The following is a 27,993-nucleotide window of genomic DNA, read 5'->3' as shown; positions in this document are numbered from 1 at the left end:
TGAAGTTACAAATAGAACAACAGACAAAATAGTATGATTTATTTCTAATTATCACAGAACAGCTTCAAACAATATAAATGCATTTAAAGGATAATCATAAATATATGTGCCAAAACAGCAATGCATTAGTATCACAGTCATCGTATTGGCATAACATACATTGCAACCAAAATTGACCATTACAAATAAATTATTCGAGTATCTACAGTAGCCCACGATTTGGTATATTTTGAATAGTGTAAATTTTGGTGCATGCAATGATAAACGCATATTAAATACAGGATGCTGAATGTCGAGTGTGTGAGCATACAAACCCTTATTATAAAACAATAAACAAAGTATGCGCCATTTTAGAAAACAAAATTCAAATATTCATAAAACATTAAAATGTAATAGTTGAATGCTTTAAATTGAGCCATAAATAATTATACTGCAATGGTACTTCATATGATACTTGTTTGGTGGAAATTACATTTTAATTTAATAAAGATTTTCAAAAGTGAAAGTATAAATGTCATATCAAAATAGTAATGTATTCCTCCAAGGGAATTGAAATTTCTTTCTTTGCAGACCTTAAAATAAATGAGAAAATGCATTAGATATATTTGATGTTTTCCTAATGTAAAAATTCTGTTTTTATCATGCATATACCATTACAGAAAATAATAAAATATTAAACATTGAAAGTATTTCTATTGTTGATAACAATATATATATATATTGTCAAATGATATGATTCTATTTCAAGTAATAAAAAATTCTCAGAAAAAGTTTCTGAAAATTTATCAAAGTTCAGAAATTGGACAGTTTTCTGTTGCTGTCCAATCGTTTTTATGACTAAGTGCCAGTGATTGTGAGATAATATTTGCACTCTAACAAATTCTCATGGTGACTGTTATAGATATAAAAAACACCATTTATATTAGTTTTATCCATCTATAGACTTTCACTATGATTGGAGTGGATTAATTTGATACTCAAAAGTCCAATACATTATCTAAATGGCAATAGTCTGCTCATTTTATCCCATTCTACAATTTTGCTAATTTGTTTATTTTGTATATAAAACGACATTTATTTCCCTTTGGATAATAGGAAAAGTATGAAATAATGAATATGACAATGCTAAAACATTTCGCCCACCAAAAAAAATATCTTAAATCAGTTTCAACCGAGCAAAGTAGAATATCAAACAATGAAGATAAAGGAAAAGAGTTTATTGTTTTGATCAAAACATGTTTAACGGAATGACTACTCATTCGTTAACAATGCATTACAATATTTTCTTACAGAATGTGTCCGCATGAATTCTGCTTAAACCATTAAAACCAGTTTGAAATATTACAAATAATTCCGTTAACCTGAATCAGATTAAATTCAAAATCGATAGAAGACCAATCCAATTCCATTATTGATATTGCAACTTGTCATTCCGTAGCATAAAACATTGATATCAGACCAATAAAATTTATATCACGTTCATAAGCCAGATTAAATTGTGCTCCACTTAGATTAAAATGTTCAATTACTTTGTTTAAAGGCAAATTTGCAATTTAAATGCATTGGATTCATTTGGTTTTTCACATACTTCTGAGATATAACTTTGAATAGTACAATCTAGTTTTCAGCAGTATTACCAAGGTATATGATTTTGTACCATCTTAAAATGAAATAAATTGAAGTATTGCCATTGTAATGATAATGCAGACCACTCTCACTCAATATTTACAAAATAAATCCAAAACATATTCGTAAAGAATGTAATGGACAGTTATTAAACATTTACTTATCAAGGATCAAAATTGCAGCTTTCCACAACCAAAAGACTTGTTATCCAAACATGAATTCCAGGTTAAAACGGGTAACTAAGTTTTCTATGATTGCTTTTGATTGATTTCAGTTGTGTCCTCTTTAGATATCCTATCAAGTTCTTCTTGTAATTCCTGTTTAAAACCTGCATGGTCACCTCCATCTTCAGTCATCTCTAGATCCTTTCTATCACTTTCTTGATCCATGAATTTCATATCATCCATCTTTAATTTATTCTCTGGAATAGTTGATGTTGGTGACTCATTAGCCCCCAATGATGGTGTGACACCAGCTGAATCCATGTTTGATGTAGAGTCAGGGTCAGGGGTCATACCATCTCCATCTGAAGTTTGGACAGAAAAAAGAGCATCCCTTGTGTTAATTGTATGTGCTTGCGTTTCACTACCAGTCTCATTTTCCTCAGTACCTGGTCGTTCTATTATCTCTGACATCTTACTATTGGCAGTGGAACGATCTTCTCCAGCTGCCGGAATGTCTATATTTATGAACGTATCTGTTGTCCTGTGTGGTGTTTGTTTTGTGTTTTCTGTAGATGGCTGACCAAGCGGTGGAACCTCAACGACTAATGTCCGCACATGAGTATCTTCATGTTCTTCGTCCTTCTCTTCAACAATTTGAGCCATAGAGGACTCCCTAGAAATCAATTCTCGCCGACGCCCAGAAGTATTTTCACGTTTCCTGTCACGTGATTCAGGCGAGGGGGGTGGTGGGCCTGGTGATTCTACTTTGCCAGAGGCATTCCTACTTGACACAGATGTGCCACTACTAATTTCTGATCTGGCTGTAGTGTTAGCCGTGGTAGTGTAGTTCCTAGAACTGGCATCAGCCAGGGCCATTCTGGAGTCCATATTTACACTGGATGTATTCTGAGGTGTACTCTCGTGAAGCCCCTGATTAGTAGCTGATGGTGTCATGTCATAATCAGCCTCATTAACTGATGGCCAAGGTTCTGGAGTGGATACTAAAGATGGATCTTTAACTCTTGAAGGACGGGATGGTTCCTGGTCATTTTTATCACTGTCTATTGATTCAATGGTAGACTTGTTAGATCTCATCGTGGTTGATGATGCAGGTTTTGGTGTTTCAGGTTGATCCATTGGTGTCGTCATACTAGATCTAGGGCATTCAATTTCTCTGTCAGGTGATGACGGTGGAGCAGGAACTTCAGGTACTTCTTGGGAGAACCTGACACTTCTCTCTCCTCGTGATAGTGGCTGAGTAGACTCATTACAACTCTCATGTTGGGCTTCTTTTATTGTATCAAGACCACCTGAAAAATCAATATATAAATCAATGACCAATAACTTAAGAATAGAACACATTGAAATCAAAGTTTTAAACTTCTTTTTACTACTGACACAAGTAATGATTTAACAAACAGTGTGTATGAGATACACCTCATTGATTAATAACTTTTCGAACTTACCTGTGGATTTATGTAACAGTCTTGATATAATGTGTAAGTGATGACACAGTAACTTTAAACTAACCTGAATGTTTCCATGACAGTTTTGATGTACTGTGTAAGTGATGACATGGTAACTTTAAACTAACCTGAATGTTTCCATGACAGTTTTGATGTACTATGTAAGTGATGACAAGGCAACTTTAAACTAACCTGAATGTTGGAATGACAGTTTTGATATACTGTGTAAGTGATGACAAGGTAACTTTAAACTAACCTGAATGTTTCTATGACAGTCTTGGTGATCTGTGTAAGAGATGACAAGGTAACTTTAAACTAATCTGAATGTTTCCATGACAGGTTTGATCTACTGTGTAAGTAACGACACAGTAACTTTAAACTAACCTGAATGTTTTGTTGACAGACTTAATGTACTATGTAATAGATAACAAGGTAACTTTAAACTAACCTGAATGTTTTGGTGATAGTTTGATGTACTGTGTAAGTGATGCCAAGGTAACTTTAAACTAACCTGAATGTTTGGATGAAAGTTTTGATGTTCTGTGTAAGTGATGACAAGGTAACTTTAAACTAATTTGAATGTTTCCATGACAGTCTTGATGATCTGTGTAAGTGATGACACGGTAACTTTAAACTAACCTGAATGTTTCCATGACAGTTTTGATGTACTGTGTAAGTAATGATAAGGTAACTTTAAACTAACCTGAATGATTCAGTGACAGTTTTAATGTACTGTGCAAGTGATGACATGGTAAATTAAACTAACCTGAATGTTTCCATAACAGTTTTGATGTACTGTGTAAGTGATGACACGGTAACTTTAAACTAACCTGAATGTTTCCAAGACAGTTTTGATGTACTGTATAAGTGATGACAAGGGAACTTAAGAATCTAAGGGTTTAAAAGAGATGGGAACCAAGATTCGAGCAGAAATCAACAGAATATAATCCACGGATAAAGACCAGAAAAGGAACGACAAACAACATTCAAACTTTCCTTTCCAATTTTGATGTACTTTGTAAGTGGTGCTATTTGCATTTTAGACTTACAATGTATACCTGTGAGTTTACAGGTCAGTATCTGTTAATTGCAGTTACAATGATATCGTGTTTAAGGTAGATTATCCTGTCATGACAACATACTCAAGTTATACCAACCTGTGGGTTCTGGTGACAATCTTGGTGAATTGGTAGGAGCCCTGATATTCTGTGTTGGTGATGATAACTCTCGTGACATCTCTCGGTCCTGAGTAGTTCTAGGTTGACCTTGTGACCTCAGTGTTGTATCTCTACTTAAACCAGTAGGAGTAGCATGAGTAGCTGGTGTAGTAGCTGGAGCAAGAGGAACCTTAGTGGATAAAGTAGGTGATATTCTGTGCATTGGGGCACCTTCTCGTCCTGATCTTGAAGACTAAATAAAACATTAACAAATTTAAGTTAATTGTTTAGGATTCTTAAAGATATTCCAATATCCATGTAAGCACCCATTTTAAAACATGTAAGACTATAAAAAGTAACAAAAGCTTCCGAGACAATTGATTTTATGTGATCCAGTAATAAAAACTTAACCTAGCATTCTTTATAGGACATTGGACATTATCCTTAACTTTATAGGACTAATAACATTTGACCAGAATATATCTTCAATGAACATTTGGTTTCTATTTACATATCCTACTGGAGCATATTCAAACATATTATTTATTTTTTTTAATTGTAACACCTTTGTTGACTTCCTCCTTTATTTTGAATGTGATAATGTATCAGATTAGTGTTCATTAATTTTGTTGTTACCCTTATTTATAAATGTCAAGGTTTTCAAAGGCACCTTTACCTACAATGAATCATCTTAAACTTGTGTTAACTACATGAAAAATTAGATAAAGTAAAAACAAATTTACTAGAATGTAATATATTCTTTTTTTGTAATATGCAGAACAAAAAAGGGTGATTTAACTTGAAGGGTATAAAAGCTGAACCCTCGTTCAGAAAAAAAAACATTGATTTATACTGAGCGTTATTTTAACCATCTAATCTGTTTTGACACTAAGGACTTTGTCAGTATAAAATTTTATGGCAGTATATAATTTTAAAACATAAGGTGTGTTTAATTTCTTTAGCTGAAACAATCATAAAACTGTTGATTATAAGTCATCCCTCGAGACCAGTGGCAGATCAAATATTCTGCAGAATAGGCTTATTTTTTTCACTTGATGATGTCAATATTCTCCTTGCCTTTCCTTTGTAATATAATTAAATGCAAAGTTTTAAAACCAGACTCAATCCCTAGTGATCCTATAATTATGTCATTTACCTATTAACAATTACATTATAAAAGATGTCTATAATCCTTAACTTTATTAGGGCACACTGTTCCTATACAGGGTTTATATATTTGAGATGAGCAAAATCTCCAAAAAGATCTGACACAAATTGGTAAAATAATTACAAATATATGTGCAACAACTTGTCTCTGTATCAAGAAAGAGATAAGATAAAAACTGTTAACTTTAGCTGGCATCAAGATTGAAGAATATACTTGACCATAGCTAGGTACATTTGTATATTGCTGTCAAAGATGCACATGTTATAAGTTTGAGATAAAAACATATTTCCTTTATTTCCTATTAAAAAGACCTGTGTAATACTGAGGATACTAGATACTAATTAATCTCTCAGAGGAAGAACCTGTATTCAAACTAAAATAGCCTACAGTTGGTCCTTCTAGATACTAATTAATCTCTCAGAGGGAGAACCTGTATCCAAACTAATATAGCCTAGAGTTGGTCCCTCTAGATACTAATTAATCTTTCAGAGGGAGAACCTGTATCCAAACTAATATAGCCTACAGTGGTCCTTCTAGATACTAATTAATCTTTCAGAGGGAGAACCTGTATCCAAACTAATATAGCCTACAGTTGGTCCTTCTAGATACTAATTAATCTTTTAGAGGGAGAACCTGTATCCAAACTAATATAGCCTACAGTTGGTCCTTCTAGATACTAATTAATCTCTCAGAGATATATACATATTGTCTTTATAACTTGTCTACATTAGACTATAATGAAATAAATAGCTTCTATTCACCCTTCCCTCCTACTTTGAAAAGCTTTGTGGTCACTCTATGGTTTGACCATTGAGCTGTGACTTACAACATTAGAATACACTGCAGACATATCTAATATTAATATGATCTTAGGCTGTAAAGTAATGATAAAATAAGTAATATCAAACTTCTGATTAACATAGATCTTCAATTACAGAGACAAATCTAAAGGAACAAAAAATGTATTTAAATTTTAGCTAAAAGGACTCAAAATACTCAAAATGCACTACTATGCCAATTCACAAAATCCTGTGCAACTTAGTAGTTTGTCTTTCCCTTCCCTATGACAATGAAGTTATAAATTATGAAAAAAATATAATAAATAGAAATTAAACCTGTATTAGAAATAATACTTTTAATTAAGGCTGAGTCTACTTAACAATGTTATTTCAAGAAACACAATTTATCAACATAAATGTTACATAATAGGATAAGAAAATCGTGTTTTAAAATAGACCACACTCTCATGCTATTAGGTTTTGACACGAAAGCAATTTAACTGAAGGGCATGGCATGCAAATATTTATAAAGCTACCTTTCTTTTGCTTAAAACGGTTGTTATCTATAATAATATTGGAAAAACAACAGGGAATGTGAATCAACAGAAATTAAACTGAAAAGCTTTATCAATAAAAATTTGTTTGAATGCAACAAAATAATAAATTCAAAGGGTACAAAAATGTTAAATACTAAGCAACAAAATGCTTCACATGACACAGCTTGATACGACCACACCCTGCCACACAAAAAAAAAAAACATTCAAGCATGATATAGCTCTTAAATTTGGAATTTGATCAAATGTTTCACACAAAAAAAAAATTGAATAGAATTAAAGTGGTCTAAGAACTTTGCAATTTGAAATTAGACATAAAAGTAAGTATAAAAGAACCAAGGTTATAGTCCTAATCAAAAGAATGTAATCCAGGGACAATGATAAGGCATGGAAACATACGCAATAATGAAAATAAAGTAGAAATGCTTATTTGTGGTCTCTACTTCCTTAATTGGGTAAGGGTCATAGCCATATATACTAATCAATATCTTCCTTTTGAGATAGAAAAAATTTGATCCATTCAATTTTTTATTAAGCTATAGTTTGGAAACCAGGAAAATGTTGAACCAATCATGGATCACAGCCTGACCTTTGTTTAATGTCATGAAGATATATACACTTATACTTCAGCCAAATACCTTGTAGTTCTGACTAAAAAAATGCTCGTTTCTGACTTTTTTTATTCCCAAATCCTGAATGGTTGGGGTTATAGCCCCTTAAATTAATACCAATTTTCCTTTTGTGGTATAAATTCCTGATAACTTTTTTTCAAGATCCACTTACTTATATACTAAAGCCATCACTTTAATACTGTGTACATGGATGAAGACACTGATGACAAACTACAACAATATGATTTATAAACCAGTAAATACCAGCCACATTTGAAAGGTAAAAGTGGAAAATACAAATAAAACCTTATATAAAGAACTAGAGGCTATAGGGTGTTTCTAGAAAAGCAGAGGCCGCTTACCCTACCGGTGCACCTGGTCCATGCTCTCAGTTTTTAGTGGAGTCCTAGTTGCTCATTTGCTTTTGTTACTTTGTACGTATGATTTTAGTTACTGTATGTTCTTTGTCGTGTATGTCTGTTTACCATGTCTGGTCTTTGTCCCTGGATTACATTCTTTTAATTATCGCTATAACCTTGGTTCCCTTGATTACTCTCTAAAGAGCCAAAATCTCTCACCTCATTTGATAAGCAACATTCTATATTTGTAAAAGTGACCATGTTTTTTCTTTGATTAAAATTTCTAACTGCTTGGGCGAAAAAACCCCAACAATCAAACAATCACATAACCCACACGTCCCCATGTTGGATACTCAAGTAAATTTGTTTGTAAGAGAAATACATGTAGAAGGACCGTGATAAAAAAGGAATTAATGTGTTTTATCCCGACTTAAAAACATTATACATTGTTGTTTTTCCAAAAAAGATGGTACACCTAGATACAAATATATAGTTCTTGATAGAGATTCCTCATACTTTGTAAGAAATAATTCCAAATCATCTTCCACATATACAGAGGAAGATGTTTACAAAATGCTGGAATTTTTAATCGGCAACTATTTGTCCAGTGTGATGGACGTGTTTTTCAACAAAAGGTCAGCCTCATATCTTGACCTACACTTAGAAATCGATGGTAAAGGAAAACTACTGACCAAACTTTACGACAAACGAGATGACTTTTCATTCAGAATTGTCATCTTTCCTTTCATCTGTGGCAACATCCCTTCAGCACCTGCGTATGGAGTGTTCATATCACAACTCATATGTATGCCAGAGCTTGCCGAAACTATGCAGACTTTTTGCATTGCACTAGAACTCTAACAAATGGGCTTCTGGAACAGGGTTATGTTGCTACAAGATTGAAGTCATCACTACTGAAGTTTTATGGTCGTCATCGTGAACTCGTGAATCGTTATGGTGTATCCATCTGCACCATGAAAACTGATTTATTCAACAGGTCATGGTTTTCCTTTCCTCGTCTGTCCACCCAGGACTTAACTTTTTATGAGCAACTTTTCTAGACAAGCAGAGGACACTTAACCTACCGGTGGACTTGGTCCATGCTCCCAGTTTTTAGTGGAGTCCAAGTTGCTCATTTGCTTTTGTTACTTTATATGTATGATGTTAGTTACTTTATGTTCTTTGTTGTGTATGTCTGTTTTCCATGTCTGGTCTCTGTCTCTGGATTACATTCTTTTGATTACCACTATAACCTTGGTTCCCTTAATTACTCTTTCAGGCATTAGAAAAGATTGCAACAAAATAAAATTTAAAGAAGATTTTTGAAAATGATTTTTTCAGGCATTAGAATAAATTGTGACAAAATAAAATTTAAAAAAGATTTTTGAAAAAGTTATTAATGACAACAGAGGACTACAACAGACACATAGTAACGGCAAAAGCTCACACTGACCTTCGTCCCAGGTGAGCTTAAAATGAAACATGTACCCAGCCAAAACCAAAGTACCTTCATATCCTTATCTTTATTTGAATGGCAGTATGGTGTTAATATGGCACAAGTGTCACTCTTGTGTCACAATGAATGTCTTTGTCTATGTATATGTGATCCATAAAGGAGCCAGAAATATATGTTGATGATCCAATAACCTGAGAGTAATTCTTTTCACACAGTGTTTTTACTAATAAATTTTTTGGTTCTTTTAAAATGTTGACAGAGAAAAAAAAGTAAAAAAAAATGGTTATTTCTGTGAAGTTAGTTAAGTTCAAGGCCCATAATTTCTGTAAAATTCATTGGAGCAGAACCAAACACTAACTTGTCCTGTAACTGATCGTGGAGAATTTATATACTAAAAATCACGTCAATATCTGCAAGCCTTTAGAAAAAAAATCCGGAAAACAGTTATTTCCATGAGATTTTGCTAAGTTCAAGGTCCATAATTTCGGTAAAAATCATTTAGTAATACAACATTTAAACTTGACCTGTAACTTATTATGATGAACGTATATTCCAAAAGTCATATCAATATTTTCAAGTGTTACAGAGAGAAATCCTGAAAACTGTTATTTCTGTGACATTTTGCTAAGTTCAAGGCCTGTAAATTTCGGTAAAAATTATCAGAGCAGAACAAACGTTGAACTTGACCTGTGACTTATCATGGTGAAGTTATAAACCAAACATCATGTCAATATCTGCAAGTGTTTAAAAAAAAGTTTGGAAAACGGAAGACGGACTGGTGGATGGGTCAAAAACATTATACCCTCAGCAACTTTGTTGTGTAGGGTATAATAACAATATGCTTTTCGAGGATAAAAAATTTCCCACATCAGGTTTGTGTTTAAGGAACATCCATACCTAATTTGATTCAAATTGGTCCTGTCATTGTAGAGGAGAAAAGTTTTGAAAAATTATTAATGACCATGGACAACAACGATTGCCAAGTGAGCTAAAAAAAGGGGAGGCCTTTAGTAACAACAGCATGGATGACCACAACACTGATATACCATTATACACCTGCAAAATTGTTCATGTTGTATAATAGCTTAAAGACTTTAATAGAAAACATTCTTTACCAAAATCAAAATACATGAATATGAGATAATTATAAATCAAAATAGGAGAAAATCTTATTAAAAAAAATGCTCTCCATTTGAGGAAAATACTATTTGGAAGATAAACATGTACTTATAACTCAAGTTACTAAGATTACAAATTCTCAATGGAATGCATATGACAGGAGGGAATTGTAAGAAAATGGAGAAAAAAATATTTATATGAATGAAACTTAGAAATAAGGCATTTTATATAAAAGATAATAAAAATAAAACTTACATGTGGTGTATCTGTTGATCCCATATCTTCATGTAGAGATTCTCCTTTATTAGATAGACCTGATGGAATATTGACTCTCATAGTTGTTCCATGATCAGAACCATGACTCTCTGTATCCCTAACACTGGTAGGTGGTGTGGGGACAGGGGCTATAAACAGAAAAAAGGTTTGAACCATAGGCAATAAATACCTAGCATAAATCTCTAAGTACTATATACCATACAATATGAAGATCACTTATAGTATATGTATTAACATAATGTCTCACCATTGTATGTTTGCCAGGCTATAATTAATTCATATGGATATGGTTTAATACTAACATGTATTTGGTTTAGATGCTTCATTTCTTAAAGTAATTTTCTGGTCTTGTTTAAAACATAGAATATAGACCTTAGGGATTATGTATAGAAAATACCCTTTCTTCATATATAATCTTGAACAATGAAAAGTGTAGATAATCAGTAAAAAAACCCTAGAGAGCTAAGTCAGGCAGCTACTAGACCTGTTTAACAAATAGTGATTCAGGTCAGTCCAGAAATGTCAGAGTAAAACAAACTACTTAACCCTAACCCTTCCAAACTTCATAAAGACAACCTTTGCTCGAGTAATGCCTTCCACATTTTAAAACCTACCTAACGTTAATTGTTGGACAGTGCCTTCCTCTTTTTTTAAATCTACTCAACCTTAGTTGAAGGTAGTGCCTTCCTCAGTTTTTAAATCTAACAGACCTTAGCTGAAGGTAGTTCCTCCTTCAGTTTTAAATCTACCCAACCTTAGCTGAAGGTAGTGTCTTCCTCAGTTTTAAATCTGCCTGACCTTAGCTGAAGGTAGTTCCTCCCTCAGTTTTAAATCTACCCAACCTTAGCTGAAGGTAGTACCTCCCTTAGTTTTAAGTCTACCCAATCTAAGCTGAAGGTAGTGCCTTCTTCAGTTTTCTCTCTGAACTGGTGACTGTACACTGCCTAGATGTTTTATAACATTAACTGTAGTACCTACCAATTGTCAAATCCACATTTCTGTAATTAGCTTTGTTATAATTAAATGTTCTTGTGTGTCGTACACCTGTAGGTAACTCAGGTAATCCCAGGGAAATAGAGGCAAGTTTGGTCTTCTGAGATTTACCTAAATTGTATACAACAAGAGATATATCAGTGGAAGTCTGATTGACAGTGTCTTTTTTAACATAAAATTAAGACAAAACTGTTAGAGAATTGATAAACTGATGAAATTACATGTAGATAATACATAATACATCTGAAATGGAACACTTACAGATAGCGCATTCTTCCTCATGTTTTTACAAAGTTTCCTTTTTTATTAGACAAATGTTTCATAAAAGATTTTGTTTAAGTCAGCCTCACTGAATATTGAATGCTAAAATACTAAAATCAAAACCTACAGCACTTATAACATCAAACATAAACAAAAAACTGCCATCACCAAATATCTAGCAATAATAAAACAGACAATGAAAACTTCCAGGACAACTATCTTAATCTTAGTACTCCATTTCTACTATGGTATTCAATGAGGACTAAAAAAAGTTCTAAGTGAAAGAGAATAAGCATGTTGTCATGGTGACCAAAATAACCCACATAGCAGGTTTCTTCAAGTGTAAAACCTTAGAAATATTTACTGACAAAATATAAAAAATCTTAAGCATAGGCACAAGACACATCTGTCCATCACCTCTATATATGACAGATCTGTCCATCACCTCTATAGAAGACAGATCTGTCCATCACCTCTATATATGACAGATCTGTCCATCACCTCTATAGTGTAAATATATTATAACAATGAGGCAATCTTCATTATTCATTAAAACATTTAAAACAATGTATGGTTGCTAATGGTAATAAGTATATAAATTTCAACATAGTTTTATGATTAAGTAAATAGCCAATAACAAAGACCCTCTGAGTTACAAAACTTGGGATATAGACATTGTGATCCACCTGAGATTGCAAGGGACAAAAACATGTAAGTGCAAACTGTCCATAATCGAACCCAACTATTCACACATTAAAACATAAACAAACAAATTAATACCTCTCCTTCTCTTTCTATAGATCAACTGACTTTCACCTATCATAATGAAATCTATTCAAACCTTTTCAACATGACTACAAGTTTCTAATTTAGCAGTAAAAGTTATGTAATTTACAAAACTTATGAAGTATGATTTTGTCAATTGTTATACATGTATAATATGATTAAAGATAAAACAAGAAGAAATGTGAAAAGTCTTCCATTTTGTCCTTATTCTGGATTAGATTATTTTGTGGAATTGAAACAAGATTAAAATCTTTATAATTTTTTTTTAACATAATACATATATATACCTATGGGTGGTAATGGTTTTTTCTGATTATACTCTCTCCTTCTGTGTATATAAAGATCTCTAATTGATTCAACATATTCACTATCTAATGGATGCTGACTACGTTCACTGAGAGCATCAACAATATGTCTAGGTTGCTCTACACCATCCTCATCCAGATGGAATACAGGTTTTGTCTCAATTAAATGTCCTGTTTTAATATTTCTGGCTTTCCCTTCATGAATATTCATTTTTTTCTGTTGAAGAAGTTCCACACTCCCTGAGCTCAGATTTGTAACTCCTCTGCTAAAACTTGGGTAGACCCTTTCAATTAAAGCATGCATTGTCTCTCTTGATGTAAAATCACTGCAATAAATTATGTAAGTTATAATAAAGTTATTCTACAATAATACAGCTGTATACTTGAAAAGTTGCTATATATCTTTAATGAAAGTTTTGAGCATCAAGTTCTTAAATTAAGTTCTATAATGATACTTAAAATCCTGACCTACAAAAACTTCATTTCACAAGGGACTTTATTATGTAAGTCTTACATTAAATGATTTACTGTGTTCTTTTTTCACAATATATTCTGCTCATTTGTATGCATGTCCAATACTTCCTAGTAAAACTGATTGACAGCAAAGTTAGTGTTATTTTGTGGATAGGTTTAGTAAATGGAATTATCTAACCTTGACACATTATATTCCAAAGACAACATAGGTCTCACTAACCACTTCTAATGTTTCCATTACTCTACATGTTAAAAAAGTAATTTTCAAAGTTTCACTGTGAATTCTCAGGACAAATGACATCTTAAAGTTGCATACCGTTGCAAAGCTTGGAAAATAAGACTTCCAAAATCATTATGCTAATGGTACGATGATTGTAGAAATTCTTCACAAAACTTAATTGAATAAATAATACTAAAAATCCTCATTTTACCTGTTCTGCTAACTGACAGCAATATTCATACACTTTTGTAGTTAATTACATATATGATTTTAAAGTACACATTCTCAGCTTCATTTTGACTACTTTTAATCATAATACACACAAATAATGCACTTACAATGCATATGTCTAGGTTCAGTGTGTTTTTGGTACTACAAAGGGGGTGGCCATTTGACCTGGAAGTGGTTAGTGAGACCATACCTTGGTTCTGCATTATCTAACCTTGACACATGATATTCCAGAGACAACATACCTTGGTTCTGCATTATCTAACCTTGACACATGATATTCCAGAGACAACATACCTTGGTTTTGCATTATCTAACCTTGACACATGATATTCCAGAGACAACATACCTTGGTTTTGCATTATCTAATACTTCAACAAGAACCTCTCTAGGCAACTCCAATAACTCATCCAAACTGTAAGTACATTAGAAATAAACTTAAGTTTTGATCAAATCTCTACATTTACAGTCCCTAAACCAATCCATGCAATCAAACTGTTCATCGATCAACGATCAGCTTCCAATCAGTCAATGATCCATTGAACTGATCCATTAAACTGGTGATTGGTTCTATTTTACATCATATGACCGACGATCAGTTAATATATTTTATGGATTGTTTGATTTTCATTTTTACACAAATTTACTATATGAATTATAAATTCAGACTTTTATTCATTTACTTTTCTTTTAAATTTACTTTTTTAATGAAAAAGAAATGGATAATTTATTATTGTATGCTCTCAGTATATTTAACACGACACTTTATTTGATTCGTTCCAATGATAATTCTGAAATTTACATGTACGGATCATCCATTAGTTTACATAACAAAACTGTGATCAGATCAGTCACCAGTCTTCAATCAGTCAGTGATAATTCAATAATTCAATTATCGGTCATTGATCCAACAAATATTTGTGCAGATCAGTTCAAAGACTGAAACACTCTTAATGTTTTAATAAAAAATGTTATTAAACAGTTATGTATCATTATGAATGTGTTTTTTATGGAAAATTATTCCAGCTTTAAGTTGATGAGAGACCTAACATGCATGAAAGGAATATTTCACAACTGATGATAAAGTATACTACAAGTGTATAAGCTGCTAGTCTTTTCTCCAGAAATGTCAAGTACTTTGTTGTCATAAATTTAAGAAATTTAAACATTTGAAACAAAAGAGAAGAAAAAACCAAAAGAAAAGATGTATGTAATTCTTTATATGCACTCCAAACTACAACTGTAACATCATCTTCAAACAACAAGCTGACTAAATGTAGCAATATAAAAAGCAAGTATTTCTTTGTAATACAGTTCTGTTAGTTCTTATTAAGTTCTATACACTAATGTTAGACATATGTTAGACCACACAATTCCTGTTTGGTCAGTAAGACACATTCTATATTAGTACAAATTAAAAATTTGTGATCAAGGTATCAAAACATGTGATATATTTACATTAAAATTTCCCTAAATAGGATGAATATAAAAGGAAGAATTGGTTCTACAATGTGGACATAAATTTACATGTAACATTCAATGGCAAATTATTTAAAGACAGAACAATTATTTGGTGGGTATAAGAAATATATACAGCTAGCTATCTAGAGCTGAACAACTCACTCGGCATATACTGGTTGTCTGAAAAAACAGTCACTAAGATTATTACTTCATTACTATCACTTTAAAAATTATCATTTTAACCTACCAAGGGACATTACTCTGGGATGGTTAGGTAACCCTGTTATTAAATTTATTTTTGTTAAAAGAATGACTTTGGATTTTCTTTTAAATTGTGAAATATAACTAAACACTTTCTGGTGTCAGTGATATATGGATTCTCCAAACATCACTGCCTTAATATGTATGTACTACAAAATGGCCAAAATATTTTGAAATAAAAAAAATATAAAGATTTGGTCTTCTGATGTCAGTTTTCATTATTTTTCTCTATGACCCAAAACATTTCATGCACTTACCCTGCCATATCAAATATAAATTGTGGCCTCCTTCCTTGTGATGTCATTCCCCTGCTGTAGGGGGTCCTACGACTGGATGGGAGTGGGGAATGCCTCCTCTACAATCAAATGATTAATTCAATGAAAATGATATTCCAATACTATGAATTTCTAATTCTTGTTTACATGTATTTGTAATGAATACAACCTCTTCACCAGATTCTTTGAAGATTACATTTTTCATTCAAGAAAGAACCAATTCAAGTAGACGATGTTTTTATTCAGCTACTGGTGAGATGTATATAGATGATGTTCACTGATGACTTTGTCAAGTTCATAGATTTAATGAACTTAGTAATTCAATCTGACATAATGTACCAACATGAGCATCATTTATACCTTAAAACAAAGGAAACTGTAGTCCCATAAATTATATATACACTATGGACTAGTATACAAAAAGACTGAAAAACATTCTTTGAGCAAACCAAATATTGATTGACTGTTCCTGCTCAATTAAAAGATGAATTAATTCCTGATTACTTATATTAGAATGATGCACATTGTAAATATCAAAATAAAATACATGTACTAAAAATATCAAACTTATATTCTGTATAAATACACTGCACACTCACAAAGCTAAAAAAGGAAAAATAAAAAAGCTTGTTTTATAATGCAGCAAGTTATGACTACCGCTTCTTGGGTAGCAGTAATAAATCAATAACTAAAGCATACAGAAGAGGCTCCAAGGAGCCTAAATCGCTCACCTGCTCAAAGTTTGTATTTCAAGGACAATAAATTTAACAAGGAGGTATCCAACAATTTTGACTCAAGAAGACTTTGGCAGGACTATCATAAGTATCATATCAGTGATTGAAAGTTTCTTCCTATCTATTGTAGTTTTCAAGATATTGACTGTAAACTGTAAAAAAAAAAAAAAAAAAAAAAAAAAAACTCTTACAAGGAGTCGCCTGACAACTTTGATCCCCGAAGACTTTCAAAGGCCTGATAATAAGGGTCATTTCAGCAATTGACATGATTTTGCTAAACCTAATGGTTTTGGGAGATACATGCGAAAAACTATTGTCTGACCCCTATGTTCTATTTTTAGTAAAGGGTGGGCATTTATTTTGACGGTCAAAAATCTCCACATGAGTTCTATGTAGGATACCCAAAGGAACTTTTATACCAAGTTTGGTTCCATTTGGTCAAGGATTGTCAGAGGAGAAGAGTTTTGAAAAATTATAGACAACAATTGATGCCAAGTGATGGCAATAGCTCACCTGGCCTTTGGCCAGGTGAGCTAATAATGGACATTATTGACAGATATAATGTTGGATCAGTCATGGTTCAACAATACACTCACCATCTATGATGATGTAAAGCTGTCCTCTATGGTACAATTACAAAAGGACCCTAATATATCATCTATCTAAAATGACTTCATTTTAACAAAGACCTGTGTTTCCATTACAATGCAGGAAAATAGCTCAAGAAAAATTGTGGCTTAATTATTGATGAAATGTTCTCAGGTACTTTCAAAGCATTATTTTTTGGTGCTTTTAATTCATGATTTTATTTATTTTTTTTTTAAAAGCTGGCCAGAATAAAAGAATTAAAAGAAACACCTATTCTAAGTAAGATAACCTGTCTACATTAAAAGAAAAAGGAGAGATAAGAAAAAGAGCATAAAAAAACAGAAATAAATATTTATACAGAAAGAGTTCTGCAAATTTGGCAAAAAGTAATTTAGAATAGGGATTCTTGTCACCAGTGTATAAAAGTCATTAAAATGAGTGTTATATGTATATAGAACAACAATAGGGACACTGTTTTCACCATTACTATATAAAAAACTATATATAAGACACATCAAATTAGAAATCAATCAATCCATATGGAACCATGCTTTCTGGGGTGAAAATTTTCTCAAATCATGATAATAAAAAATAGCAAAGTACAACGAAACAGGAAACTGATATTAGACAGCATCTAAAATAGCTAACAAGATATATTCCATCTATATAAAACCAAACACCAAATTTGAAATCAATCCATCAATTTGGAACCAAGAATTTCGTGATGAATATTTTCTCTATTACTCAAGTCCCTCGAAACAGGAAGTTAATATCAGACAGTGTCCAAAACGACTTAAAAATATGTCCCATCTATATAAAGCCACACACAAAATTTGACATTCATTTCATCATCCATTAGGAGATGAGATAATTGTGATGAAATTCCAGGAATTCAGAAGGACTGACAGATTGATAGACAGACAGACAAGGTTATTCCAATATACTGTCCACTCATTGAATGGGGATATAACAACAACGAGGACATTTTCCGTGCTATATATATAGAACAGCATAAACACTTTATCCACAAATTATTGTGCTACATACAGAACAACAACATAGGCATTTTATCCACCAACTATTGTGCTAAATATACAACAACAAGGACACTTCATCCACCAACTATTGTGCTCTATATAGAACAGCAACATGGACACTGTTGAAGTTTCTATGTGAATTATGTAGAAGAAGAAGAAATGTTATCCATCAAAATTTTGTGCTATGCATAGAACAACGGCAAGGACATTGTATCCACCAAGTTTTATATAGAACATGGACAAATGTGTGATTTCTTACATTTCCAACAAAACTGTATAGATGTACCATCTAAGTTGGAAATAAAGAAAGATAAAGGCTAGAGTATACTAAACATTCAGATTTCATTGGTCTCATCAAACTTGAGTACTTAGTAGTTTTTCTCCTATGACCAACAATTGATCTACTGTTGGATTGTTTACAATTTGTAGAGTATCAATATTGTGAGGTTTACCAGTCCAGTTCCAGTTCATTGGAAATTTTATTGTTTCTCTTTACATGTTACATTCCAATATAGATCCCATCCATTCCAATATTCACATGCTTGTGAAGTTATTGTAGATTATTGATAGCTAGATACCCATGGACTACAAAGAACCGAAACAATAAAGAAAAATATGATTTAAAAATAATTAAAAAAACAAGTTGTGTGTTGACCAGTGAAATCTGAAAAGGATGAATTATGTAGATCTATAATACTGTAATGCCGTCACTACCTTCAGAGCAGGCCATACAGGCCAGTTAGTTATCTAAAATATAACACAGTACAATTTACAGAAAATCTGACACATACAATTTACAGTACTATTCACAAATATTAAAATTTGATGCATAAATATTTACAGTATAAGAATCACATACTTTATATGTTTTTTTAAATTGTTTTTTTTTTTTGAGGGGGAGGAGGAGGTACAGGGTATAAGTACATTCCATTAAATCTGCGTCAACAATTATTAGGTTAGCATCTATTCAATAATTCATTCTCTAAAATAAGTCACACAGAAAAATTGCTTATAAAAAATTATGCAAATATTAGCTAAACCTTACATCTCGTGGGTCATAAACAACATATCTCTCCTGTAAGTGTATCAATTCAAACTTCTAATTCAGCAATTACTTTGCTTAATGAAAATTCAATTTATAACTTCTACTAATTTTTTTAAAATACAGTCAAAAGGATTGTGTCATATAATATGTATGTAAGCATATTTTCTACTACAACTTGTCAAATCGGTGAGACTGAAAAATATTTGTTTGAAAATCAAAATGATTTAATGATTACAAACTACATAGATGGAATTAAAGAGGGATTGATTCGACAGAATATGACTAAAATGGTACATAATGATTATCATAATCCTGAACTACCAAGAAAGTTACAAAGCATGACTCTCTGATAAAAGATAATTCAAAGCTCTGTACTCTAATGTCATGTATATTACAGTAAATGTTTTAAAATTTTTATAGCATTGTTTAGAAAAAAATCCAACATTAAATAGTTCATGCGCAATGTCATAAATTTATATGGAGATTGCATCAACTTGTTACTTCACAAGCTATTTTGGATCATTTTGCATTTTCCACTTTTGAAGGAAATGCCATTTATCATTCCATCAATGAAATTAAATAACAGCAACAAATTTCACTTTCTGAATGCAATATCACCTATTAATGTCAGGTGTATAATGGGTAAAAAGACAGGAAAGAAAGGTAATGGTTTATATATAGTGGTGTTTCCATGGCCATATCACCTATAAAAAATAATATCAGGTATATATTGAGTAAAAAGAGTTAGAGGAAAAAAAGACCATTGTTTATATACAGTCAACAGTGGTGTTTTCAGGGCCATATAACCTATAGAATTAATGTCAGGTATATATTGGGTCAAGAGAGATAGAGGAAAAAAAGGTCACTGTTTGTATACAGTGGTGTATCTAGGGCAATATCACCTATAAAAATTAATGTCATGTATATAATGGGTGAAAAAAGTTAGAGGGAAAAAAATGTCATTTTTTTACAGTGGTGTTTCCCGGGCCATATCACCTATAAAAATTAATATCAGGTATATATTGGGTCAAGAGAAATAGAGGAAAAAAAAGGTCATTTTTTATATAAAAAGGTCCCATAGGGTGCAATACAAATGTGATGCTTTTATTTTCAGATGCAAGATGCTTTATTGAAATTCAGGGGTTATCAGGATCCTATCTGTAAATCTTAAGGAGAACACTGATTTAACCAGAAAATATTTACTCCTGGTAGAAATACAGAACTGATTGGTGTCTGATATATCTTTTCATGTCAAAATATTGTTGTCATTACATACTGGGTATGTAATCATTACTAGAAGGAAAATTTATACATGTTAATTCCTAAACATTGAAGATAATACTGTTTAAATAATCTTCATACTTATTTAAAACTACTAGGCAAAAACAAATATAAATATGGTACTAAGTTTGTAAAATTTCAGATGAAATACACCATATCTTAGGTGTTTCCTCTACAAACTGAAAAAATCTAAAAAATGATTTGTGGTGTATTTTTAAATATTGTAGAGAACATGCTATAATTTTATTGTATCCTTCAGAAAACCCTGATGACTTACCCTTGTAAAAGACATCTGATCATAATCTAATTCAGATGGTAACAAATCTCCTGTCAAGTTCTTTAGTAATATCTTTGGTTTGGGTCCTTGAGAAAGCTGGTTGATTGAAGCCCTTCAAAATATGAATTATACAAACATCAATAAAATGTAGAAATACAAAGAGAAAACCCCTCTCCAGCTTGGAACATTAGCATTAAAGTATGTAAATTCTTAATGGATAAAAAGAGGAAGAACACACATGAGGGAGTGAACACTATTACAATATAAACTGGCTGGCTTACATTATATAACGGCACATATCATATGGTATTTTTAGTTAAAAAAGAACTAAGTATCTTACAAAATCATAAGAAGAAAATGTTTCTATGTTAAAACTCCTACTAAATCAGCTGAGGGCTTCAAGCCACTTGACAATAAAGTTTGTCTGATTGCCTGATACCTGAGTAAAAAATGATCGGACAAGTAAAATTCAAATGAAGCTTGCCCGTTTGGACAAGTAAAATTATTTTTGTACAAAAAGATTAAATCCATCTGAAATGTCAACAGTGGCAATCAAGCTAACACAATACTGTATAGAACTGAAATAATTAATTTGTCATTTACAACTTGTAACTGATCATTCAAAACTGGATCTTTGTCAAATTCTCTTGCATTATGTAAAGCACCTATAAAAACAGTGTTTTGATTCAAGTAAATTCTACAATAGTTTATGATAGGTTAAGTTGCTATCTACTTACATTTCATCTTTTGTCACCTTGCGTTTATAGTTAGGATTAGGAACCCAAACCATACACTGTTTAGGTAAAAAGGTTTTATCCCAGGTATTATTGAGATCATCCACGTCAAAAAATTCTTGTACTTCTACAATTTTTGTTGGTTTCTTTGGAGCTCCATTTACCATTTCTTTGGTATCAATTGACCTTGGTGTTCCTGCTGGGGCCTTCAGCTTAAATCCACTACAAGAATTATATAACAATCATATACACATGACAAAGATTAGATAGAATTGGAACATTAAGTACACACATCTATTCAGTATCATTATCAGGAACAATCAGGGAATCAAATATCCTAACTTAATAAGAATCATATATTATGGTTTTCAAGATATGAGCTAAAACCTACATATATATCATATAAAAATCTCTGTGAGAGCAATTACTCTTTTAATTCATATTACAAATTTGACCTAGTGGAAATTTTTGCTGGTCATTATGATAATCTCATTGATTGAAAGTGTCTTCTATTTACAAGGTCTCTAGTATAGACTTTACATTGTCATCCTTAGGGCAAAATCTCATTCATTTTACACCAATAACCCAGTTTGGATATTTAAAGGACGTCAGTTGAAATTTTTTTGTTTATATACAGTAGGTAGTACGCAAATACAACAACAAAAAAAAACAACATATAATTTCACTGTTTAAGAGCAATAACTCCTTGAAGGAGTTAATGAACAAGTTACAAATGTACATGTAAATTTAATGTGATGTTAACCATTTGTTAACACATGACCCTTACTGTGCCTATTGTACTACGTTTACTTGGTCACATATTCTTAACGATCATTCCAATTATATCTATTTTCTTAATCATTTATTATCCCATGTCAAAAGATAAAATAATAAAACAAATTCAAAACTTTTAAAAGAGTATTTACATGTAGGTTTGTATATATGACTTCTTTGGATGGACTCATTTCACCAATAACACTAAGCATTAATCCATTTGTCTCAGTGGATGATGAAATTAAATCAACCCATAAATATTTATATTACATGTAATTGTATTTATAAGCATATACACACACATGGTGTAAATTAACATACATATATATGGTATTTGTATTTATATGCAGTACTTGCACACACTTGTATATTTACACACATGTGTAAAAACACATACATGTATGTACATAAAATTGTGCATATAAATGGGGCTGTAGAAAATCTATAAAATAAATAATACACTAATTTTTTCATAGTGAAATATAATTAGTTGTGCCAATATTTCCCTAAAGCACAGAACAAGTTCCACATACTCATTAAATCTTGGTGTTCTATGGCAATCATGATGTATTTTGGTTATTCACTCATTCAAATTGTGTTGTCCTATTATCAATAACTTAAAATAAGTGATTTTACTCCTGTATTCTTTGGAAAAAAATGATGGTCATTGTTGTAGCTCAATCAGTATAATCTACACAACTGTTAAAGCAAATGCATTATTGGCCAAATTTGAAATTAATCTGTTCTGTTTATAGTTCTAATATTATCACTTTATCACTTTGAAATGACTATGGGGAAAAAGAAGAACACACAAATTATAACCCAGTTCCCTTCTTAACAGTATTACCTAGTACTTTTGGTCATATCTTCTTTCATCATAGTTATAGAGGATTTTCTATTATGTGCTGCTTTTCCATGATATTTAGATGGATACAAATCTCTGTTGTCATCACCATAATCTCCTAACATGTCATAAACCTTCAGTGTCGGCAGATCTACAATTACAAACAAATATGTCAAAATCACTTAAAGTGACATAACCTTTAGTCATCAAAGATATAAGCTCCTAACACATTGTTTGCCTTTCAGTGAGGACTGATCTATAAAAACTTGTAAACAAAACTATCATACATATTAAGAATAAGTTTTAATTACACATAAGAAACCTAAATTGATGATTTCTTTTCATTTTTCTTAAGTTGATCGAAAATTAAATGATGTCTAATCAGAGTAAACACTGCCAACACTGTGCAGGGGAAAGTGAGTAGAATGGCTTTGTACCAGTTTCAATACTGTCTGGGGAAGGTATTCTTGGAGCCGCATGGGGAATTCCCTTCACTTTTCTGTTATTTGAGCTCCAACATGCTGGGTGTTGACACAGTGGCCCACAGGCTGTCTCATCTTCTATCAAATTCCTTGTTTCCCACATATTACTAATGATCAACACGTGTCTGAAATTGTATAAATCACATATGTATATTGTAATTAATATAGTAATCATAAAAATGTCAAGTCAAAGTTTGAAATTTAATTGATTAATCAGTTAACTTTTAAATATTCTGTTTCAAATAAACCCATGTTCAGTTTACAAAACCACTTATCTTTTGCTCTTAGGGTAGCTATAAATGGTAGAGAAATCCCAAAATAGTAAAATGATAATTAAGGATCTTTTTTACTATGGGCTTCAAAAGAATTCTTGGCAAAATAAAGGGGTTTCCAGAAGGTAATGTTCTCTAGCTTCAATAATGATTAGGCCTCGCTGAATTGGAAGACTGTCATGACAGTTTTTGTGAAACTATTTTAATAGCAAATATGTGGCATGGTCTGTACCATGAACAGTCCAAACATCAACTATTTCTGACATTTTTGTTTCTTCTGAAGCATTTCAGGTCTCATACTTGCAATACATTCTGTTTAAGAGGTTCGATAACTAGCATAGGTTAAAAAACATGCACAGCATACATGTATGTCAATTGTAGACATCGTGTGTCCTCTTTTTCTTGCATATGAATGGCTCAAAATCATTCTGTCGGAAGTGATGTATTTAGAAAATGACTTAAGTAGTTAGGAAGTTTTTTACTTTTCATACAGGTTATAAGTAGTTATCGCTTATTCCACATACATGTGATAAAGTGGTTGCTTCAAAACAGACAATTTGTCATTCTGGTTTGAAAACTGGAGGTTTTTTATCGTTTTTTTTTTTTTTTTGGGTGGTGTAACATGTAAATTATGTGTGAAATTTATGGACAACCTAATGTATTAAGTTTATTTTTTCCTTGAAAAACTATGCTGAACATTCTAGAATTGGAATCTCCATCTTTTTTCTGTTTTGAAAATCAAAGGTTCACTCATTCATATGCTTAACCAAAGGTTCACTCATTCATATGCTTAACCTTCAAGGATTAGATTTCTTCATGTCCTCATATTAAATATACCTAACAAGTTATCAACTGATCAGTGGATGAATTTATAACAACTGGAATAACTACACATAAATATGGTTTACAAGGCAAAACTGATACATGGATACATAGCTTCCTATCTAGTTGTCCTTGAAGGTGTAACATCTGGCTATGTTGACATTCAGTCAGGAGTACCAACACCATACCCCAAGGTTCTGTACTGGGATTCAGTCTTTTTTTTTATATATTAATGATATGCCAATATGCCTAAATTCCACAATATATTTATTTGCCTATGACACCATCACCTATCTAGCAGTTCAATCAAACTGTGACCACAAATCACTACAAACTGACCTAGATAAACTAGGAGAATGGGAGCAAAAGTGGCACATGGCATTCCACCCTAACAAATGTAATATCCTTTCAATTTCTCGTAACAAAAACCCTACTACATATTCCTACGTTACAGGCAACACACTAAAACATGTCGATAAAGCTAAATACCTTGGCATTACGACCCAATCTGACCTTAAATTGCACAGTCAGGTGAACGACAAATGCAATAAAGCCACCAATACATTGAGCTTCCTAAAAAGTCATTTAAACATGAGTTCCACCAAGTTAAAGGAGCAGGCACATAAATTGTTAGTCAGGCCATCACTGGAGTATGCCTGCTCTATTTGGAATCCATACACTGTAGATGACATAAACTAAATAGAAATGATACAAAGTCGTGCAGCTAGGTTTGTAGGTTTGTGACAAACAAGTACCACAATAGATTTCATGTCAATTCATCCCCTAGAGGATCTGTCCTTTTCTATACGCCTTTTCTTAAATTGTACAATATTAATGAATAGATTATAGTTCATAAAATATTATTAGCATTAGACCTAATTGAGTACAGTTGAATATAGTTATTACATTACATTGTTTTTTTGTTCTTTTTTTTTTTTATCATTAAAGGGTTATTGTTCTTCATGTGCTTGTTTTTAATCAAGATGTTTACAAGTTCAATGCAGCATTCAAGCCTACCCCAAGCTTGAATTTAAGAAATAATGAACATCAAACAGTTACTCAGTGAGGCCAAAATAATATGCGTGTTTACTGTCACATGCTGAAAAAAATAGGGTCAATAGGTCAATTTTTTGTTCTTTTTGGGGGCAGGGGGGAGTTCAATTGTAGTTTCTTGACTAATAAGCTACATAGAAAGAAACACAGAAGACACTGTAATGATGCACATGCTTGTCTATCAGCTAGTTTTCTTTTTTAAATTGCTGGCAGTGCTGGCACTGGAGGCCACCATTGTTGTTTACTACGATAAATACCGGTACCAGTGACGGAAAAGGCAGGATTTCCGGAATTTCAGAAAATTGGCAATAAAGAAGTTAGGGTCATGGCCATAAAATGAGGATTTGACCGTAAACACACACATTTTTTTCGGCCTAAGGAAAATTCCGCTTCTTTTTAAATAAAAGATAACGGAAAACTTTTCCCCATTTCAAATATTGCAGTGACGTATCCAAGACTGTAGTAATAAATAAAATTGTCTGAAAATAACAAGTTTTGGTATAAGATACTAAATTTTATACACATTAATTTATACAATTTAATTATTCGAGGGGATGAATCAACTTGGGGATGGAAAAACCTGGGGCCGGATCAACTGGGGACGGATCGACTTGGGGCTGGATAAACTTTGGGACTGAAAAGTATGCGGACAAATAAACCGGCTACCCCACAATACATTTAGTGTCTCCAACATGATACAACATCTAAACTGGAGAAGCCTAGCTCATAGAAGATCAGACATATGTTATATGTTATATAATATCAATTATTCCCTAGTTGCCATCACTAAAACAGAGCGGATAATTCCACCTCTCAGACAGTCCCGAACATACACTCATTATGCTTCCAAATTCCTCAGAGTCGGTTACAAGTCAGAAAACAATCTTTCTTTCCATGAACCATCAAATTATGGAACAGTTTTTCAAGAACCATGAACAGTTTTCTGTTTGTGTTATATGCTAGTTTGACTGCATATTAGATCATGGTAGCAAGCTCCTGTACTTGAAAATGGATGGGTTTTCTGTTGGTCAAATACAGAACAAGTCACTGAAATTATGATGATTGGTGCCAAATTAGTGTATATTCTTTACGAGATGTTTAAAAAAAAATAAAATCTTGGCTGAAAATATAAATATCCTGCATGTCAAAAAACGCATGGAATGTTCTTAAAATTTTAGTTTCTAGAAAGAAGGACCAGTGTGAATGGATGTGTTTCACATCTGCTGTCTTGAATGGCAGCATTATGATTTAATACGTGCCAGACTGAATCATATATACTTGTACCAAAACATAATCCTTCTCGATGTGCAAACTTTGTTTAAAATAGTCTTTCAAGTTTATTAAACGTGTATTTTGTAAAAACTCTGAATGAATTTTAATCGTTATTTGAAAGATCAGTAACAATTTAAATTGTATTTGTAATATCTTATATATATTTGCATGAAACAAATTTCTCACAATTTCCACATTACTAATGTAAATGAACCATTTTGTTCATGTGTGGATGATTAGCCTGTAGAGGCTCCCCGTCCACCAAAGTGTGGACAAGCAGCTACTGCCATCAAATTAGGGAACAGTATAGTACTATACCAGTAAACATTGTTCTGAGTGACTCAGTGGAGTCATTCAAAACAGCCATTCCAAATTACACTTACAGTCATTAAACATCTACTTATTTACTGTTTTAAACTCAATCCTATTGTTAATTTTAAAATCTTCTAGTTTAATGTTGTTTGGAAATTGATAAATAGCATGTGCAGAGAAAAGTGACAGTATCTCCAGTGTGTTGAAGTGGTCAGAAGATTATAGAAGTAGAAAAAGTAGAACGTTTGAATTCGGAAATTACCAGGCATTCAAAAGATGCTTTTTTTTTCAGAATACGGAGTTTCATATGTAACATTTACACCTGAACATACCTAGATAAAGGACATCAGGTTGTCATTACTCCAGAAAAGGGATTACAATTTTCAAATAAGAGGGTTTAACCGATGATCATCGGAAATAAACAGCGACAGGGCGCCATTTTGAAACACTTTCTTAGCAACTTAAG

At 32.2% G+C, this 27,993-nt stretch overlaps 1 protein-coding gene across 8 annotated transcripts; it reads right to left on the bottom strand.

The window, feature by feature from the left end:
• Positions 1 to 24: 24 nt before the first annotated feature.
• LOC148610854 (uncharacterized) lies at positions 25 to 27,993 on the bottom strand. 8 transcript variants are annotated; one of them, XM_088590661.1, is made up of 16 exons: positions 27,860 to 27,993; positions 23,752 to 23,921; positions 23,318 to 23,465; positions 21,700 to 21,918; positions 20,963 to 21,074; positions 19,405 to 19,434; positions 15,983 to 16,080; positions 15,627 to 15,644; positions 14,353 to 14,418; positions 13,064 to 13,407; positions 12,771 to 12,806; positions 11,715 to 11,840; positions 10,716 to 10,864; positions 6,897 to 6,923; positions 4,414 to 4,666; positions 25 to 3,100 (listed from the first exon to the last, which is right to left on the bottom strand). In XM_088590661.1, exons 2-16 carry the CDS (start codon positions 23,897 to 23,899, stop codon positions 1,875 to 1,877), a joined length of 3,000 nt encoding a protein of 999 aa, XP_088446787.1. In that variant the 5' UTR covers positions 23,900 to 23,921; positions 27,860 to 27,993; the 3' UTR covers positions 25 to 1,874. The 8 variants fall into 8 exon arrangements, with proteins under 8 accessions (XP_088446787.1, XP_088446786.1, XP_088446790.1 ...); XM_088590660.1 differs by lacking the exon at positions 19,405 to 19,434 and adding an exon at positions 19,074 to 19,106; XM_088590664.1 differs by lacking the exons at positions 6,897 to 6,923; positions 19,405 to 19,434 and adding an exon at positions 19,074 to 19,106.

The sequence above is a fragment of the Perna viridis genome, chromosome 7, assembly GCF_037379345.1.
Source record: "Perna viridis isolate PV_CMFRI_1.1 ecotype Kerala chromosome 7, ASM3737934v1, whole genome shotgun sequence".
NCBI lineage: Eukaryota > Metazoa > Mollusca > Bivalvia > Mytilida > Mytilidae > Perna > Perna viridis.
This window is presented reverse-complemented; position numbering and strand designations above follow the sequence as displayed.